The 21,103-nt window shown below is 45.6% G+C and overlaps 1 protein-coding gene across 2 annotated transcripts in view; it reads right to left on the reverse strand.

Moving 5' to 3' along the window:
- Positions 1-4,884: 4,884 nt before the first annotated feature.
- THAP12 (THAP domain containing 12) overlaps positions 4,885-21,103 on the reverse strand; it is a 33,968-nt gene continuing 17,749 nt past the window's right edge. Inside the window, exons 4-5 of one of the 2 annotated variants that reach the window (XM_030199336.1) lie at positions 14,539-14,637; positions 4,885-5,770 (exon numbers count right to left, since the gene is read on the reverse strand). In XM_030199336.1, coding sequence (XP_030055196.1) covers positions 5,582-5,770; positions 14,539-14,637 — 288 coding nt within the window. In that variant the 3' untranslated portion in view covers positions 4,885-5,581. Of the gene's footprint in view, positions 5,771-14,538; positions 14,644-21,103 lie in introns of both variants that reach the window. The other variant, XM_030199335.1, reaches the window with a different exon arrangement.

The raw sequence follows: 21,103 nt of genomic DNA on the forward strand, positions 1-21,103 counted from the left end.
GTGGCCGGCCAAGATGGCGGAGGCGAGGAGCGGGGGATGGGCGTTTATGGCGGGAAAAAACCGCCACGCCGGAGGAACGACCGGGACATTCATCGGTCACTAAACTGTCACCCATCAAGGGCGAATCAGGTTGTAAAACCCCCGCATCCCCTCTAGAAGCGCTCCAGCGATCCGGGGAGCGACCCTTTGCGCCCTCGCCCTCCGACGCCATATGCCACGAGGAGAAGAATCGGGGAACCCCCTGCCCGCTATAAAAAGGTAAAATTACCTGCTTGCCGCTCCGAGCTGTAACGAACTGGTGTCCCAGTGAGTAGCTGCAATGAACGTTTAAAGAAACGTCGAATTAAACGCCTTTAAAGACGTTTAAAAATTTTTTTTTTTTTTTTTTTTTTAAACGGAGCCAGCGGGAGGGGGGAGAAAAGGAGGGACCTGGCACCACCAGGTTTGCACTTGCTCAAAAGAGCCCTCAACCCCAGGCCTCAACAAAACCTAAGGATTAGGCTTGGAGGCCTAGCCAGAGCTGCTGCTGTGTGTGACCACCACCTGCTGAGATAGAGAACATACTGAGGAGTTTCCGGCAGCACATGACCACATATAGGGAGGCAAAAGTTTGCTCTCTATCTCCACCTGCTGGTAGATGGACACAACCCACCACTCTATGGATTGATCAGCTTGATGATATGGAAATTACTACTACTACTACTATAAATCAAATCACTGGTAGAAGTCAGTCTCCCTTCCCAAAGCATGCTGGCAGCAGTGTGACAGCACCCCCATCCTATATAATAAAACTCACCTTCAACGTTCCGAGGACACTGACGTCAGTGTCACTTCCTGCGGGCACTTCCTTCGGGTTCGAAGGGTTCGTGGTGGTGAAGCCACCGAAATCACTGTGTCTGGGCCCCGCCCTCGCGTCAAACGTGATGACGTCGAGGGCGGGGCAATGGCGTCAAAGATCGAGGGCAGAGCAATGGCATCAGTGGATGAAGGTGGCGTGCGTTGACGAGGAGCGGAGCAATGGCGGTCAGTGGCTTCACAGTGCTGAAAGGGTGGGTAGGGAGGGGGGGGGGTTCGGGAGGAAAACCTTGCTAGCGCCCATTTCATTTCCTCCAGAAATGGGCATGTTTTACTAGTTGATAAAGCAAAGGGGCAATTACCTCTTTGTTTCACATTACCATAGCCTGCCCCCCCCCCCCCCCACCAAACCAGGTTTCACCCACTCTCTCTGAAACCACCCAGTCTCTGTTGCTCTCTCATATACTTCCTCCCTCACTCTTCACACATTCTCATAACCCCCCCTCCTGTGTCTTTACCCAGTCTCTGTTACACCCCACCCCAACCTTCCTCAAGTCTCTCTGTCCACTGCCACCTATTCCTCTCACCTTGCAGGCTGCATTCAATGGGGAGGGGAGGAGGACAAAGGATGTTTCCCCCCCCATGATTTGTCTCTCTCGCTCTATGCTCGTGCCGGTTGGTACAGGAAATACGTGCTGACCTTTTGGTTTCAAGTTCTACAACACTTACCGAACTTCTTGCTGTGCACTCCGGCGCAAAAGCAAGAAACACACCATGTGGGGCAGCTGTACAAAACAAGTCGGGGGCATGAAATTTCAGATGTCAGCACCTAATTTCTAGGTACTATGGCTGTCTGGCACCTGGGATTTAGAGGGACTGATAAGCAAACAACTGATGGGGAGGATGAAAGGTAAATGCGAGCACTAGAGGCTACTAGCACCTGCATTTACCTACACAGAATGCTCAGAGGGCTCTAGCGCAGCCAACAGGCAAGCCAGGGAATACCAGCTCATTGGTAATCCCCCCACCCCCACCCCATGATCAGAAACTATGCTCTGGCTCAGAGGCACTTTTATTGCCTTAACTCTATGCCAGCGTTACAGTTAAGGGGAAAGCCTCCTCCCTGCTCTGACAAGGCAGTCCGCGCAGTCCGAACTGTCAGTGTCAGCCCGGGAAGAGGGGGGGGGGGGGGGGGTGCAGTAGACCCTCAGACCCCGCATGCAAAAAAAAAAAAAAAAAAACAGCCTTGTAGTCCATTGGGGAAAAAACCTCCCCAGCCTGGTGGTCCAGTGGGACCCCTGTCCTCACTCCCCCCCCCCCCCAGTCCGGTTTGACCCGCAACAGGGGACCCAACTTCAGCTGTTCAGCGCTCGTAAAATTGGCTGGCAGGGAGGACATAACCCCCTCAACTGGACTGCTCTGGCATGGACAATAATATATTTAGTGACAGCATGTTGGTGGAGGAGTAGCCTAGTAGTTAGAGCAGCAGGCTGATAACCCGGGAAGTCAGGTTCAAATCCTCCAGCTGCTAACTATGCTCTTAAGCAAGTCATTTAATCCTCCTTGGCTTCAGACACAAAATCTTAGCTCTTCTTTAACAAAGCCACACTAGCAATTCTGGGCAAGGTTGCCAGCTGTGAAAAATTTTCCCAGCCCAAAACCAGCCGTAAACCCGGCCAAAAACCGCCCGCAGCCAGCCCCCGTCTCCCGCGTCACCGAACCCCGCCCCCAGCGTCACCTAACCCCGCTTCCCACATCACTAACCCCGCCTCCGTCACCCCTAACGTCAACCTCGCCCCTGAAAGGCTTCTATTGGACCAAATTGGACCAATAGAAGCCCCGGCAGCGGGAAAACCGGCTAATCGGCGGCTGCGAAAACCCACCCAATGCCGCACCGCGGCCGCTCGAAAACCCGCCCAAAACACTGCAACCCACACGATTAGAAAATTCCCCGCAGCCGTTTCCGAAAAGCCGCCCAATTCGGCGGCTTAACCGCAACCCTGGCAACAGCAAATGCGACTAAGCCCACAAGAACTGAATGGGCTTTGTCTTATTTGGCAGGCTGGTGTGGCTTTGTAAAAGGAGCCCTTAAGATTGTAAAGCTACTACTACTACTACTACTTATCATTTCTATAGCGCTACTAGACGTACGCAGCGCTGTACACTTGAACATGAAGAGACAGTCCCTGCTCGACAGAGCTTACAATCTAATTAGGACAGACAGACAGGACAAACAAAAGATAAGGGAATATTAAAGTGAGGATGATAAAATAAGGGTTCTGAACAAGTGAATAAGGGTTAGGAGTTAAATGCAGCATAAAAAAGGTGGGCTTTTAGCTTAGATTTGAAGACGGCCAGAGATGGAGCTTGACGTACCGACTCAGGAAGTCTATTCCAGGCATATGGTGCAGCAAGATAAAAGGAACGGAGTCTGGAGTTAGCGGTGGAGAAGGGTGCAGATAAGAGTGATTTACCAGGTGAACGGAGTTCCCGGGGAGGAATGTAAGGAGAGATGAGAGTGGAGAGGTACTGAGGAGCTGCAGAGTGAATGCACTTATAGGTCAATAAGAGGAGTTTGAACTGTATGCGGAAACGGATAGGAAGCCAGTGAAGTGACTTGAGGAGAGGGCTAATATGAGCATAAAGCCTCTAGAAACAGGAAAATAACTGGTGTGCCTCAATGTCACTCACCTTCAAGGTGCAAGTTTAATAGAAATAAGTTATACTGGGTGTTTTTTTCCTCCATGTAATATTTTACAATTTTCAAGGGAATGTTGGCTCCATTCCATTGCTCTGACATTACGATACCGACTATTTGTGGTGTTATTAACCAAAAACTGTGGTCCTGTGACTATCTGTAGGCAGGGTGGTATAAACCCATGCATTTAGGCCGATCTAGCAGGATTCAAGAAAAAGGAAATTAACAGATAAGCCATTGCTCCCAAGGGGATATTTAGCCTTAAGTATTTTTAGGTTGTGTAAAGTGGGTATTTATTTAGTTGTTGCATTTGTATCCCACATTTTCCCACCTATTTACAGGCTCAATGTGGCTTACAATTTCCGTCATGACTTCAGAGTACAGATACAATTTGGTAATATATATAGAAACATGGATGATATAATGATCAATCAGGTAAAAAAAGGGAGAATATGCAATTGGTATCACATATTGAACATGAATTACATGATAAATTAGGCAGTACTAAATAGGGAGAAAATAATCCGATTGTTAAGTAGATGATTGATAATTTCGGTTCCAATTATGAGTCATTATGGTAAGTCATGTTAAAGAGATGCATCTTCAGTGCTTTTCGGAAGTTAATTAGGTTGTGAATTATTTTCAGGTCAAGTGGTAAAGCATTCCACATTTGGGGAAATGAAGATTTAGGAATGTGTGTGCTGATCTTTTAGCATTCCTGGGTGGTAGGTCAGTGAGGTCTAACATGTAGGTCGGGGCATCACCGTGAATTATTTTATGCACCAGAATGGTAAGGTATCTGATTTTAGTTTTAACACCCATTTACTGATTATAAACAAATGTGTCTTAAAAAAAATACATTTTGTTACATAATGAGTATTCCAACTCCCTGGTTCAATTATTTTATTGATTTGTGACAAAGAAACAAAGATATAAAGAATTAACAAAAAAAAGTCAACACTGGTATTTTTAAGGCATGAAGACTTGTTCATTTTTTTTTTAACTAGCTACAGTAGCTGCTTTGCAAGTGCACAGAACTAGTAAGAAGCATAAATACACTTTAAAAAAAAAAAAAAAAGCTATCTAAAATATTTAAATGGCTAAGAGAAATCCTCACTGAAAACATTATTAAATTGATTCAATGTCTTTTTCCGTTTTGTTAGAATAATAAATAACTCGTTCAAGAGAAAATAGGTTTACGAACGCCCTAGGGTGGTCTGTATGTAGCACAAGTTATGCTCAAAACATGATTAGATCTTAATCTATACCCTGATGAGAGAAAGATAACCCCATTAAATAAATTAGGGCTATGTTTACTAAGACACGCTTATAGGCGCGTTAGCGTTTTTTTAACGCATGTTAATGATTAGTGCATGTTAAACGCTAATGCTCCCATATGGGTGTGTTAGCGTTTAACGCACGCTAAATTTAAGGGTGTGTTAAAAACGCTAACGTGCCTTAGTAAACAAAGCCCTTAGACAACAAGGACACAGTGAATGCTATAATAATCCACAGGCTGAGAGGATGAGGGCTTTCATCTGTATGTACCCTTATTACTTTCACCGCTGGGTAGATTCCTCCTGGCAAAGGGGTGGGTTCTTGAATAAATACAGTCATGCAGACACATTATAGACAAGGACTAAGCTAAAATAAGTTAGGGGAGCTTTCCTTAGTAATATAAAACTACTGAATTTAGATTAACATTGCTGGACATCATTTTTTTTCATTTCAAAATGCAAGTGTAAAAAAAAAAATAAAAAAATGAAAAGATAAAAGTTCAACGAGTGTCCATTTTGCTTTACTGATTGAAAGTTCACTGGCTTCTAATCACCTGTACAGGGCCTTCTGATCTCCTTCTTAGTGGCCGACACTGCTACAGCCACCTCGGTTTGATCCTTGTGGCGGTTCCATATTCTCATGCTATCCGTTGGCTGCACGCTATGCAGTCAGAAGGTGGTCAGAAGCCCCTATGCAGGTTAGCAGGAACGCTGCCTAGGGATGCATAAATTGGGTATGTACTGCTTTAGACACCTTCCCAGGAAGATTCTTACAAAGTACATGGTGGGACTTTGGCCAAGTCCTTCCCGTTCAACACTGCACTTGCATGATGACATAATCTTCTTCCAGGAACTTCTCTTCCTTCACCGTTTCAAGATGATCCCATCCTCCGCTCTGCATGCCTCCATCAGGGATCTGCTTAAGGTCCAGGTACAAGACCATAGAATTCTGACTGAAGTCTGGACGCACTATCCACCTCTGCACGTTTTCAAATGGAATCTGTGGAAACCACACACAGTAAATTATACAAAAAAATAATTTTCCTTAACGTTTAGGAAATTTTAACTTGATTACTAAGGAGTCTTTTTTACTAAAGCTTAGCACACGCTAACAGACATTAGCGTGCGCTGCTATGTGGCCCATAGGTATAAGACACGCAGCATTTAGCACACGCTAAGTTTTAGTAAAAGGGACCCGTTAATGTTTAGAGGGGCTTTTTCTCTACATTAACTACTACTTATTTCTATAACGCTACTGGACATACGCAGCGCTCTACACTGGGCATAAAGAGACAGTCCCTGCTCGACAGAGCTTACAATCTAAGTTTAAACGATTTTTATTCAGGATGAAGCATATCCAACACCCAAGAACAAAATATCAACTCTAAACAAGATCTTCAATCAAACATTGCAGAACAATAATCAAAAACAACAAAGATTTGGATAGCATTTGATCCCATTTTTGTTTTATGAACATGCACCCCCTCCCTCCCCCCTCTATACCATAGTCCTTGAGCAAAGCGACAATGTGCATTCAAAAATCACCCCTCTCCCTCCTCCAACCCAACCACCCTAGGCGTAAATGAACACTAAGATGACCCGAGATCTGGACTCTTATGATCCCAGGTAATCTCTGATAGTGTAATATCAAATATTTCCACCCCATCCTCCCCTAACTAAGCAGAGAGCCCCTAAAATAACCCCCAGTATGACACTACCAACTTAAGAAACGCTCTGACATCTATTCAATACAGCACTTCTTGCTTTATGGGAAATTTTTTTGCAAGTAGCAACAGAGCTTACAATCTAATTAGGACAGACAAACAGGACAAATAAGAGATAAGGGAATTACTAAGGTAGGAATGTGCTCAACTCCAACTTACACAAACTTAAGAGCTACGTGTGCATTCACTCTAGTAATATGACAGAACGCATTTTACAAGGAAATCCAACAAATAAATATGACATTGATATAAATTTAATGGTTTGTACAGGCGAAGAATTTCATTATCTTTCATGATCGTAGATCACCCATGTGTACAACTGCCTGATCACACACACAAGTATTAAAACATAAGACATGCTATACTGCATCAGACCAAACGACCATCAAACACAGCATCCTGTCTGACGGTGGCCAATCCATGTCACAAGTATGTTGTCAGACTTGTGAGTTCTTGTGCCAAGTGGAGCACTACTGAGCGCGGTGACACGCCCCCCCCCCCCCCCCCCCGTTCTCTGCTTAGCGGCCGAGCAAGCCCGAGGTTCACCTGTCGTTCCCCGGAGGTTGAGCCCCCCCAGGTGCGGGCGGCCGGCAGGACTTGTGCGGGAAGCTGAGAGGGGCGCTAAGGAACCAGCCGGAGGGGAACGGAAGAGAATGGTCCTGGTACAAGCAATGTCCAACAGGCAGGCAGTAGGCAAGAGTAATCCAGGTACAAGCAATGTTCAACAGGCAGGCAGCAGGCGAAAGAGTAATCCAGGTACAAGCAATGTTCAACAGGCAGGCAGCAGGCGAAAGAGTAATCTAGGTACAAGCAATGTTAGCAACAAGGGACCAGCAGAAGCAGCAGACTACAGAGTAGTAACACCTACAAAGTAGAAGCCAAAGCCCAGAAGCAGAGAAAGATTTCCCAGAAATAGTGCTGGAATCAGCCCATAACAAGAAACAGCTGAGAGGAAGAGCTGCCATGGGTTGGAGGGATATCAGAGGACACCCAATAGGAGAGGCAGAGAAAGAGCAAGGGAGAGTCCATAGGTAGCCAGGGTAGAGAGCCAGGACACACACAGCCAATCCGCAGAGCGGAGAGGCGGGGCAGAGAACCCGGCAAGTTGAGTGTGCCCAGCCAGCGTCCGTCGGAAGAGAGGAGAAGAGGCGCGCTGACGGAAAGAGAAAGCAGCGTGGGAGAGGACGCTGATCAGGCGTGCGCGCCCGCTGGTCAACAGGTGGAAGCAGCATCGCAGCAGGGAAACCCAGCCTCGCAGAACGGCGGAGGACAGCGCCCCAGGAGCACCATCACCGGCAAGGTGAGGGGCGTGACATATGCAGAAAAATCACAAAGAAAAAACCCAGTCCTTCCCCACACCCAGGGACAAAGCAATGACTTTCTCAAGCCTGCTGGTTTAATAATGATCTATGAACTCCAGGAACTTGACTAAACTCATCCATTTACTAATACATGACTTGGTACAATATAATTAAGTAGGATATACAGGCAATAAAATATTTTTGTATCTTTTATTAATATAATTTAACCCCCCCCCCCCCCCCCCCCCCAATATTCAGCTGATGGCAGTCAGTGTTTAAGCACTGATCGCTGCCAGCTAACTTAGACCTGGATATTCAATGCCAGGCAATATCCAGACATGACTGGCCAGGAACTAGCCACCAGCACTTACTTGGGTTCCCAGATGATATTCAGCCCATACCTGGATAAGTGTCTTATGCTGAACATCAGCTGGGACCCGAATAAGTGGGTTTCAGTCTGACAATACTCCTTTTCCTACCCCCCACCTGATCTCCATTCCAAGCCCCTCGCCAAATGAAGGGCCACCGATAAGATTCCATCCTACAGAAACCCCGCCCCCCCCACACCCACCCATTTCTGGGACTTATGTGGAGGTGATCTCTAGTGGTCTTGTGGAGCAGAAGTGGTCTCCCACTGCTGTCACCCAGCTCCAGGTTCAAAACTGGCAGCAATGACTCCCTAACTACTACTCTGAGAACCAACGTAGTCCTTTTTTCTTACTTACTTTCCTACAGAAAGGTTTGTTGACCTTAAAAATAACTCCTTCCAGCTTTGCCCACTGTTTTTTTTATTTCTTCGATATGTTCTCATTCAGCTAACAACTCCTTGAGGTAATCCCCCATCTTAACAAAGTTAGTTTTTTTTTTTTTGGAAGTCTAGAACCTTCACGTTTGAATGAACTCTCTCCACACCTATCTTAATATCGAACCACATCATTCAGTGATCACTGGCTGCCAGATGATCACCTACTGCATGATCAGAAACATTCTTCCCCGTTCGTAATCACTAAGTCCGGTGTAGCCCCATCTCATGCGTGTTCCATTACCAGTTGCTGGAACAGTTCTCCCTGGAGAGAATCCAGGATCTCCCTACTTCTAGATGACTCTGCAAAAGGGATAAGCCAATCAACATCCACCATATTTTTAAAAATCACCTATTAATAGTACTTCCCTTTTCAAAGCTATATTTTGAATGTTTTCAATTAAATCTCTGACCACTTCTGCCTGTGAAGAATTTTCACACCTATGAAAACAGACTTTCCATTCCCTCCTTCCAGATTAAACCAGTGTGCCTCTTCCTTACCCTGTAAGTCCTGCAATGCCACTCCACCCTTTCTTCCTCTCCTGTCCTTCCTGAACAGATTATAGCAGAGTAGAACCATATCCTGGTCATGGCTCTCCTTGACCGACACTAAATCCAAGTGGGCCTTTCTCATCACAGCCTCCAGATCTAGAACTTTATTATTTCCCATACTAGGGGCATTTGTATTCCAGATGTTGCTCTTTTTGCCCCCATTTCTCTAGAGATTTCACTTACCTGGGGGCTTTGATCATCCAGCCCCAACGTTTCTAGTTCAGAGTCCTCTTCAGTAGGTTAGCTAGTCTGTTGCTGAAGAAACTTCTTCCCTTCTTTGATAGATGGGCTCCATCTTTGCTCACCAGCCCTTCAAAAATTGCGTAGCCACACATTCATCTTACAGGGTGTGATCTTCTCTGCCTTTACCCTCAACAGGGGAGGATAACACCACGTTACACTTATCTACTTAACTTGGATTGGCTACTGTTGCCAACTAGACACTGGGCTTGATGGACTTTTGGTCTGAAACAGTTTGGTAGTTCTTATGTTGTCAGAATATCATAAGTTGAAATATTCCTTCTGGGACAGGCAGTGGCGTTCCTAGGGTGGCTGACAGCCGGGGCGGATCGCCGATGAGCCCCCCTCCCCCCCCGGGGCGAAAGGACACCTCCCCCTGGCGAAAGGACCTCCCCCCCCCCCCGGGTGCATTTTTACCTGCTGGGGGGAGGGGGGTGCCGCGTGCCTGTCGGCTTCGCTTGTTCCCTGCTCCCTCTGCCCCGGAACAGGTTAAGAGATGAGCAGAGATTTGCTTGTAATTTCTTGTCAGCCCCTCTTGCCCCCTGTCCCCCAGCGGCGTGCACCCGGGGCGGACCACATAGTAACATAGTAGATGACGGCAGAAAAAGACCTGCACGGTCCATCCAGTCTGGCCAACAAGATAAACTCATATGTGCTACTTTTTGTGTATACCTTACCTTGATTGGTACCTGTGCTCGTCAGGGCACAGACAGTATAAGTCTGCCCAGCACTATCCCCGTCTCCCACCACCGGCTCTGCCCCCCCCCCCCCCCCCCCCCGGTACGCTACTGGGGACAGGGGGCAAGAGGGGCTGACAAGAAATTACAAGCAAATCTCTGCTCATCTCTTCACCTCTTCAGTTCATTTTTAAACCCAGCTATACAATCCGCTTTCAAATCATCTTCTGGCAACAAATTCCACAGTTGAAATGTGCGCAGAGCTGAAAAAAATATTGTCCATGATTTACTTAGTCCTAGTGCTACATGAAATGGTAAAATAACTGTTCTGTTTACCTGTTCCATCCCAGTCATGATTTTATAGACCAGTAGTGTGTCTCTTCTCCTGCAGGACGAAGAACCCTAAGCTGTTTAGCCTTTCCTTAAAATAAGAGCCATTCTTACATCTATCATTTTGGTGACCCTTTTCTGATATCACTTTTGAAACCAAGTTGAACACAGTACTTGAGGTACAGTCACATCATTGATTTATACAGACTAAGCACATAAGCACCGCCACGCTGGGAAAAGACCAAAGGTCCATTAAGCCCAGCATTCTGTCTCCGACAGCGGCCAATCCAGGCCCCAAGAACCTGGCAAAAAACCCAAAATTTAATAACGATCAATGGACATTTCCTTCAAGAATCTGTCCAGACCCCCTTTAAACTCAGCAAGGCCAGCTGCCGTCACTACCTTCTCCGGCAATGAGTTCCAGAGTCTAACTACGCGCTGAGTAAAGAAAAACTTTCTCCGATTTGTTCAAAACCTACCACATTCTAATTTCATCTTGTGTCCCCTGGTTCTATTATTGTTAGAAAGTGTAAACAAACGCTTCACATCTGTCCGCTCTATCCCGCTCATTGTTTTGTAAACCTCTATCATATCACCTCTCAGCCGCCTTCTCTCCAGGCTAAAGAGTCCTAGCCGTCTTAACCTCTCCTCATAGAGTAGTCGTCCCATCCCTTTTATCATTTTTGTCGCCCTTCTTTGCACCTTCTCCAATTCCTTTATATCTTTTTTGAGATAAGGCGACCAGAACTGAACACAATACTCCAGGTGCGGTCACACCATGGAGCGATATAACGGCATTGTAACATCCTCATGCTTGGTTTCCATCCCTTTTCTAATAATACTCAACATTCTGTTCGCCTTCTTAGCCGCCGCAGCACATTGAGCTGAAGATTTCAACGTCCTATCCACAATGACTCCCAGATCCCTTTCTCGGTCCGTAACTCCTAACACGGAACCTTGCATAACATAGCTGTAATTCGGGTTCCTAACACAGTCTTTCATTCTCTATTCCTTTCCTAACATTATATTAGCATAAGAACATAACAATAGCCATACTGGGTCAGACCAATGGTCCATCTAGATAATCCGCACAGGCAGCATTTGGTGTAAAACACTTGATACTCTCCATCTCAATGCTGTCTGCATCTAAGTATTGTTGAATTGGTAATTATTACTATGTTACTATCCTGCTTATTTTCGAACGAGGCCGGCCATCTTCCGACACAAATCGGGAAATGGCCGGCCATCTCATAAACCCGGCCAAATAGGTATAATCGAAAGCTGATTTTGGCCGGCTTCAACCGCTTTCCGTCGCGGAGCTGGCGAAAGTTAAAAGGGGCGTGTCAGCAGTGTACCGAAGGCGGGACGGGGGCATGGTTACCAGATGGCTGGCTTCGGCTGATAATGGAAAAAAAAGAAGGCCAGCTCTGATGAGCACTTGGCCGGCTTTACTTGGTCCATTTATTTTTAGGACCAAGCCTCAAAAAAGTGCCCCAACTGACCAGATGACCACCGGAGGGAATCAGGGATCACCACCCCTTACTGCTCCAGTGGTCACCAACCCCCTCCCACCCAAAAAAAAAAATTTTTTTACATTTTTGTGCCAGCTTCTATGCCAGTCTCATATGTCATACCCAGCTCCATGACAGTAGTATGCAGGTCTCTGGAGCAGTTTTAGTGGGTGCTGCAGTGGACTTTAGACAGGCGGACCCAGGCCCACCCCCCTCTACCTGTCACACTTGTGATAAATGTGAGCCCTCCAAAACCCACTGTACCCACATGTAGGTGCCCCCCTTCACCCATAAAGATATGGTAGTGGTGTACAGTTGTGGGGAGTGGGTTTGGGGGGCTCAGCACACAAGGTAAGGGAGCTTTGCACCTGGGATCAATTTGTGACGTCCACTGCAGTGCCCCCTAGGGTGCCCGGTTGGTGTCCTGGCATGTGAGGGGGACCACTGCACTATAAATGCTGGCTCCTCCCACGACCAAATGCCTTGGATTTGGCCGGGTTTGAAATGGTCGCCATTAGTTTCCATTATCGGCAGGAAACCAATGGTGGTCATCTCTAACGCTGGCCCAAATGTTGAGATTTGGCTGGCCCCGACCGTATTATCGAAACGAAAGATGGCCGGCCATCTTGTTTCGATAATACGGTCGGGTATGTCTCTTTCCGGGGCCAGCCTTGGAGATGGCCGACCCCGTCCGATTATTTATTTATTTATTTCAGATCATTTATACCCCGCCTTTTGCCGCAGTTTTGCAGCCCCAAAGCGGCTTACAATGAACTAATTAAAATAAATACATTACAGTTACATTTCAGTAGTTAGGGCGGGAGAACAAGGTAAGAAGGGAAAGGTAAGGGAGGCAAAGATGAACGACAGAAGTCCAGACGGGCCAAGAGGGATGATGAAAATCCAGGCTGACACAAATAGGTCCAGCAAGGTGATCCCAGTGGTGTGCTGGAGCCGGCTCTGTCCGGCTCGCAAGAGCCGCTTGTTAAATTTTGACAGCTCTTGCGAGCCGGTTGTTGTTGGGGGCGAGCCGGCTCCATTAGGGGAGGTAAGCATGGCAGGAGGGCGCCATCACAGGCCATGCTTACCTCCCCTGCCGCTCCGAAACATGGTAAACGATGTCCTTCGCCCCCACACTCCCGCTGCCGCTCCCATCTGACTTTTTAAATTACCTCCGTCGAAACCGCTATTTAAAGCCCTGCTGTGTGCAGGCCGTCTCTCCAGGCTTCCCTTGCTTGCTTCGGTGACGTTCGCGCCCTTAGTCCCGCCTTCTGACGTCATTTCCTTTTTCCGCGAAGGCGGGACTAAGGGCACGAACATCACCGAAGCAAGCAGGGGAAGACTGGAGAGACGGCCTGTACGCAGCAGGGCTTTAAATAGCGTGGGCTTCGACGGAGGTAATTAAAAAAAGACAGATGAGAGCGGGAGGGAAGGACAGGGGAGGGAGGAGAATCACTGGGTATGGATGGGGAGAGGGGGGCAGGGGAGAGATTTGCTGGGCATGGATGGGGAGAGGGGGGGCAGGGGAGAGACTTGCTGGGCATGGATGGGGAGAGAGGACAGCTTCAGGACATGGATGGAGGGGAGAGCAAGAGAAATTCTGGACATGGATGGAGGGGAGGGAAGGGAGAGAGAAGAAATGCTGGACATGGAGGGAAGATAGAGGAAGGAGATTAGATGAGGGAAAAGGAATTGAGGAGAGAAACTGCACATGGATGGAGAAAATAGGAAGAAGCTAGATCCACTGGACAGTCAAGTCTGCGGAGGACCAGAAATGAAGAAGAAAGGAGGAAAGAAAAGAAATAAATGGAAAGGAAGCCCTGGAAACGGAGTCAAGGGAACAGATAGAGAGCAGCAGAATCAGATACTGGACCAGCATGATCAGAGAAACAAAGTCACCAGACAACAAAGGTAGAAAAAAATAATTTTATTTTCATTATAGTGTTTGGAATATGTCCACTTTGAGAATCAGGTGCTGAACGTTAAAAGTTTATATTTATTTACTTATTTATGGCATTTTATCCCATATTAAACATGAATTAGATTAGAACCTGGGATCATTTAATTTTTTTTCCTGGAGAGAGTAATGCATTGCCCCCTCCCCCCGGCTATGGCCAGCTCTGCAATTTTGGGGGGCCGCTGAGGTGGGTGGGGGGGCGCCGAGGTGGACCGGGGAGAGAGCCTGTTGTTAAAAGTTTACCAGCACACCACTGGGTGATCCCCACATAGTAACAAAGGAAGCAGGAATGCTTAATGTAAAGTTAAGCTATTGATAAGGTCAGGATCAATCATTTGTTGATGAAAATCCCTATTTAACTCTTACTGTGAAAAAATATCCCTCCTATTATCTTAACTGGGGTACCAGCCTATAAATCCAATAATATAAATGAAGGAGGCTGGAAATACTGCTACTACTTAACATTTCTAAAGCGCTACTAGGGTTACGCAGCGCTGAACAGTTTAACAAAGAAGGACAGTCCCTGCTCAAAGGAGCTTACAATCTAATGGACAACATGTGCAGACTTTTATAACTAAGCTACTTTCTTGCTTTTGAATACACGCAGAATTTATCAATTTGATACACAACTCTCCTGAAGTTTTAAGACAGTTTCCCAGCAAACCAATACTCACAAGTGCAGATTCCTCATCATCAGAGGCAGGCTCCATTTCAGGACTCTCCCACTGAGAAATGGGGCTGTACAGGTCCTCCTCCTCCTCCTCTTCCTCATCCTCAACCTGAAGAGCAAGATGATATCCTCATGAGTATCCCTGTTCAACCGCAGGCATTTCTGAAGATGGAAGTCGTCTCCGCATTCATGTCTGTACTACTAATCATTTCTATAGCGCTACTAGAGATGTGTGCAGCGCTGTACACATTATGAGCAGGTACTTTCTCTGTCCATAGAGGGCTCACAGTCTAAGGAGTGGCGTAGCTAGGTGGGGAGCCAGGGGAGCAGCCGCTCCCCCAAACGGAGTTCTGCAGGCACCAGCACCTATTTTTTTTTCATCCTGTTGCACTGAAAATGTGCGCCGGCGGAAGTCCGCTCTCACTCCCCCCTGCGCCGTCAATCTGCCTCATCCTGGCTCCGCTTCAAGTTTTTGTACCTGGGGCAATGGAGGGTTAAGTGACTTGCCCAAGGTCACAAGGAACCACAGTGAGAATCAAACCCAGGTTGCCAGGATCAAGGCCCAATGCACTAACCATTAGGCTGCTCCTCTAGCCTATGTTTTGTCATGCCTGCCTGTATCTTCCTCTCTCTCCAGAAGCAGAATATCTATTAAGGAAAATGCCCTCATGTTTTTACGCAGGCACAGGTTTACCTACCTGTGCTGAATTAGCTATCTCACAACTAGGGAAGAGCTTATCAGCTGCTGCACTGGTCTGCCAGTGGCCTAGTGGTTACAGTGGAGTGGAGGAGTGGCCTAGTGGTTAGAGGTGGCTGGTTCGAATCCCTCTGCTGCTCCTTGTGTTCTTGGGCAAGTTACTTAACCCTCCATCGCCTCAAGTACAAACTTAGATTGTGCGCCCTTCAGGGACAGGGAAGTACCCAGTGTATCCGAATGTAACTCACCTTGAGCTGCTACTGAAAAGGTGTGAGCAAAATCCAAATAAATAAATGGTGCACTAGTTGCCTTTGTCTCTTCACATATATAGGTCTAAACCTTCCCACCATCATGTCTCCAATTTTGTTCAAATTTTATCTGTTGCACGAGTCAGGTGTTAAAGGAAGTTTCCCAAAATTTGAGGTCTCTGACTGCAATAGTTGCAGATCTAGACCCCCTTTTCTGAAAGGTTGTCAGTCCATGAGCGCGCGACATTTACCAAAATGCCATTTTGGGGGTCTAATAAAATCCAACACACATTTATAAGAATGGCTAAAAAAATTCAAATCCTGTACAGTTTTTGATGCTAATTCCGATGAAATACATTTTAACATTATGGATGCAAAATCCAGTCAAACAAGCTGACTCAAAGTGTGCATCAAAATTGGTCGCGACTCATCGGAACATATTTGGACCAATATTCAGACTGCAACAACTTCCATGCAAACAAAGATACAGACTTGAAATTTTGAACAAGCATTATGCTTGTGCTGGACATAATACTGCCAGATTTGCAACTAACCAGCATCTATAACCGCCCTGCAGGATCTCTTCAAAGTTGGCACTGTCAGCGCAAATGGTAAAATGTACCAAAGTTCAAAGCCAATTATTCAAAAAGAGTCTGCCTGAATCAGCTTGTGAACAGTATCACCTGAAAGAGAAAATTCTGCTCTACAACACTGACATGTTTTTGTTTTGCAATGCCACCATTAAGTAGCCATTTACTCAGCTCAAAGTATGTTATATTTTGTGTGCGTGATGTATTGCGTTGGTCCATGATGGCTGAGCCATTACTGGTTATCACATTGAAACCAGAATTCCCATCGCCGTAGGGGCCACGCCCGATAGCCATGCAGTAACAGCCACGGGTGGGTATCTTTACTGCAGGACCCCAAGCCTGATTGTAGGTTTCTTTACTGCAGGTTCCCAAGCCTGCCTTCTTCAGTTACGTCATCATTGATCTGCAAGAGAACGGTTTCAGGGAAACTATATTGCCGACCAGATGATGTCACTGATGGAGCTGGAATAACAGCAATGATAAGTTGTTCTGGGATCCAGCAAGTATCGCGTCTTACTGGCCAATAAAATGAAGTAGCGGGGACCATGAGGATGCATAAAGCTTATGAAAGCATCTTTCTGTTCAACTGACGTTTCACAAACGTTTCCAATCCACCATAACAGCGCACAATAAACGATTGGACAATCAACGAATAAAATACGAATGAATAAATAATTATATCAATACTTTTAAGCGACTATGAAGACTCGATTTCCTAGAAATGAAGAAAAATTAGCGCATCAAGCGTACTAAATATAACATACTTTGACCTGAGTAAATGGCTACTTAATGGTGGCATTGCAAAACAAAAACATATCAGTGTTGTAGAGCACAATTTTCTCTTTCAGATGATACTGTTCACAAGCTGATTCAGGCAGACTCTTTTTTAATAATTGGCTTTCAACTTTGGTACATTTTATTTATTTGTTGCATTTGTATCCCACATTTTCCCACCTCTTTGCAGGCTCAATGTGGCTTACAATACATCATGAATAACAAGAATACATGAGAAAGTATACAATTAGTAATAGCAGAAGGATTTTGGGTAACGTGATAATGATAAAATATGGTATTATTTTAACAATCAAACATAGTAAGAGATATATAAGAAATATATAGCAGTTATAGAGAGAATGTATATTTAGTAATAGCAGAAGATCTTGGGTAACATGATAATGAAAGAATATGACAGTAGTTTGGCAAGCAAATATTGTGGGGGTAATTCTGGGTATTTACCATTTGCGCTGACAGTGCCAACTTTGAAGAGATCCTGCAGGGCGGTTATAGATGCTGGTTAGTTGCAAAATGTCCAGCACAAGCATAATGCTTGTTCAAAATTTCAAGTCCGTATCATTGTTTGCATGGAAGTTGTTGCGGTCTGAATATTGGTCCAAATATGTTCCGATGAGTCGTGACCAATTTTGATGCACACTTTGAGTCAACTTGTTTGACTGGATTTTGAATCCATAATGTTAAAATGTATTTCATCGGAATTAGCATCAAGAACTGTACAGGATTTGAATTTTTTAGCCATTCTTATAAATGTGTTTGGATTTTATTAGACCCCCCAAAAATGGCATTTTGGTAAATGTCGCTCGCTCATGGACTGACAACCTTTCAGAAAAGGGGGTCTAGATCTGCAACTATTGCAGTTAGAGACCTCAAATTTTGGGAAACTTCCTTTAACACCTGACTCGCGCAACAGATAAAATTTGAACAAAATTGGAGAACATGATGGTGGGAACTTTTTTTTTAATTTTAGACCACTTGGCATGGAATGACCCAAATGTCAAGACTTATAGGATTAGAGGGTTGTTCTGTTCAATTCCCTCCCAGTGAGTTCAGACTAGTCATTGCCTTTATTATCATTAGGTGGTTGGAGTCTAATCCTGGGATAGACAGAGGCACTCGGGCCGTGGGTTGCTGCTGTCATCGTCTTTTTGAGATGAAAACTAAAGGCATATAGCACAGCACCGAAACCCAACATACAGCATTGACAATAACAAAGGGAGCTCACCACAATGGACTTTTAAGGAGAATACGAATGCTACGAGATTGCTGGGTTGTGTTACAATGGAACAAGGTGTGATCAACATCATTCTGCACCCTTTCACATTTGAGACATTCTCCACAAGGTAAGATTAAAGTAGCCCAACAGAGAAGAATGCACACCTCCCAAGGAGTGGCCAACTGGAGGATGCACTAGTCCTTGAGTTCTGCCCACCAGCTGGAGACAAAGGAAAACTGATAGGTTCAACAGTGGCGCCAGCCTTCATCAGGGAGCGATGAGAGAGGAGAAGATCTTATCTGTTACTTGTTGGCAGGGGTTGATGGGCCACTAGTCTAGAACAGTTTGGTAAAACTATTGAAAAAGGGGAAGGGAGTCCCCCTTTTCTTTAAGCCTTTGGAGTGGAGCTCGGAGGATTATTGCAGGAACTTGTAGTACAGTTATCTCTATATGTAGATATTTGAAGGAATGCTTTTCTCTGATGAATGTTCTACACGCTTTCCTATCGTTTCAATGGATCTCTTTTCTTGAGATATTTATTTTAATTTTGTAAACTGCTATGATCTATGGAAAGCTTGACAGTGTATCAACTTTTACTAAACTATAATGAGGTAGGGTTAAATCTCTCTATATAAAAAGCAACACCAACGTTCTATGAAGCCTCCAGCCGGAAGTGTGAAGGGGGCGAGATATCCGGTTTCCCTACGAGTGTCTGCCCCGCCCTCTCTGTAACACAGTCAGTGAAGGAAAACAGCAGAGCACGAAATCAAATCGCTGGCTCTGTAACAGTGAAGGACTCAGAGGGGGGAGGGGGGAGGGGAGAGAGGCCAGAGGGCAGGGACACACACACTCCCACATGCACACAGAAGAAAACATTGCTAGCCCCCCGTTTCATTTGCATCAGAAACGGGGCTTTTTAGAGCACGAAATCAAAACGCTGGCTCTGTAACAGTGAAGGACTCAGAGGGGGGAAGGGAGAGAGGCCAGAGGGCAGGGACACACACACTCCCACATGCACACAGAAGAAAACATTGCTAGCCCCCGTTTCATTTGCATCAGAAACGGGGCTTTTTTACTAGTTTCTCCATATTGTATAAACGTAGGGATAAAGGATCAGAACCCAGGTGAAACTATTAAGGGGGTTCAATGTGGTAAAGATCAGGAACCTCTAGTCTGTCCTGTAAAACTAGAAGTTTGTGTTATGCCATGTTCTATAATAAACAGGAATACTAGTGGAAACAGGTGCCTGGGTCTTTCTGGCGGACTACATATTTGAGCAATTCATAGTAACATAATAAATGACAGCATAGTTATTTTCTCGATTGTATTTTGTATATTCCTTCCTCTGCAAGCTTGGCCTGAAAGCACTCAGATCAGCTGTCATCTGCATAAGTTTCGTTTCTTCCTACTGCCTGTACACTGAGTGCATAAGTTTTATTTTCCAGTAAAGAGCAAATATTGTTCTGCGCTTCTGCTAAATCACATGACAAGGAGAAACACATGAGGAACTGAAGCTATGCGGCCCATATATGGCAGATAAAACAACTGATATAACCTTGATGGTGAGTGAGGCTGAAGACCCTCCAAAGAAGAAGATGTTCCTCCATAAATGTGTGTTTAGGGAAAAGAGACAACAAAAAAAGGGGTGGGGAAAATAGGCTCTATTCAAACAATGGGGCAGACGTATAAATTAATTAAAACAATGATTTTTATTGTGAATAGGTGACTCAACACAGCCGTGTTTCGGCGCCGTAGCGCCTTCCTCAGGAGTCTTCCGGAAGATAATGGCATAAAGAAATGCACAGTTCCTCCTTAAAAGAGTGGCGATGCAAAAATCTCAAGAATATTTGCACATCCGAAGAGGAGGAACTGTGCATTTCTTTATGCCATTATCTTCCGGAAGACTCCTGAGGAAGGCGCTACGGCGCCGAAACACGGCTGTGTTGAGTCACCTATTCACAATAAAAATCATTGTTTTAATTAATTTATACGTCTGCCCCATTATTTGAATAGAGCCTATTTTCCCCACCCCTTTTTTTGTTTTCGCTTTTTTGTCCCGTGGGGATCAAGTGCACCTCCACACTCCGTGTGGTTTTTCTCTGATAGGGAAAAGAGAAGCCAGGTGTTTCATGCAACTTGTTTTGCTGTTGCTGCATGATGGGGATCACGTGTTGCTGATAAGGGATTAGCCAATAAGCACAAAGTGTGCATGTGAACAGAAGCATGTAGAGGAGTGGCCTAGTGGTTAAGGTGGTGGACTTCTACATGGAATGTTGCTAGTGGAATAGCAACACTCCATGTAGAATCTCAAATAGTAGCAACAGTGGAAGAGTGGCCTAGTGGTTAGGGTGGTGGACTTTGGTCCTGGGGAACTGAGGAACCGAGTTCAATTCCCACTTCAGGCACAGGCAGCTCCTTGTGACTCTGGGCAAGTCACTTAACCCTCCATTGCCCCATGTAAGCCACATTGAGCCTGCCATGAGTGGGAAAGCACAGGGTACAACAAAAATAAAATAGATACTATTGGAGATTCTACATGGAACGTTGCTACTATTGGAGATTCTACATGGAATGTTGCTATTCCACTAGCAACATTCCATGTAGAAGGCTGTGCAGGCTTCTGTTTCTGTGAGTCTGACGTCCTGCACGTACGTGCAGGAAGACTCACAGAAGCAGAAGCCTGCGCGGCCACATTGGTGATCTGCAAGGGCCGACTTCTACATGGAATGTTGCTAGTGGAATAGCAACATTCCATGTAGAATCTCAAATAGTAGCAACAGTGGAGGAGAGGCCTAGTGGCTAGGGTGGTGGACTTTGGTCCTGGGGAACTGAGTTCAATTCCCACTTCAGGCACAGGCAGCTCCTTGTGACTCTGGGCAAGTCACTTAACCCTCCATTGCCCCATGTAAGCCGCATTGAGCCTGCCATGAGTGGGAAAGCGCAGGGTACAAATGTAACAAAAATAAAATAGATACTATTGGAGATTCTACATGGAATGTTGCTACTATTGGAGATTCTACATTGAA

This window comes from Microcaecilia unicolor, chromosome 4, assembly GCF_901765095.1.
Source record: "Microcaecilia unicolor chromosome 4, aMicUni1.1, whole genome shotgun sequence".
In the NCBI taxonomy this organism is placed as follows: domain Eukaryota; kingdom Metazoa; phylum Chordata; class Amphibia; order Gymnophiona; family Siphonopidae; genus Microcaecilia; species Microcaecilia unicolor.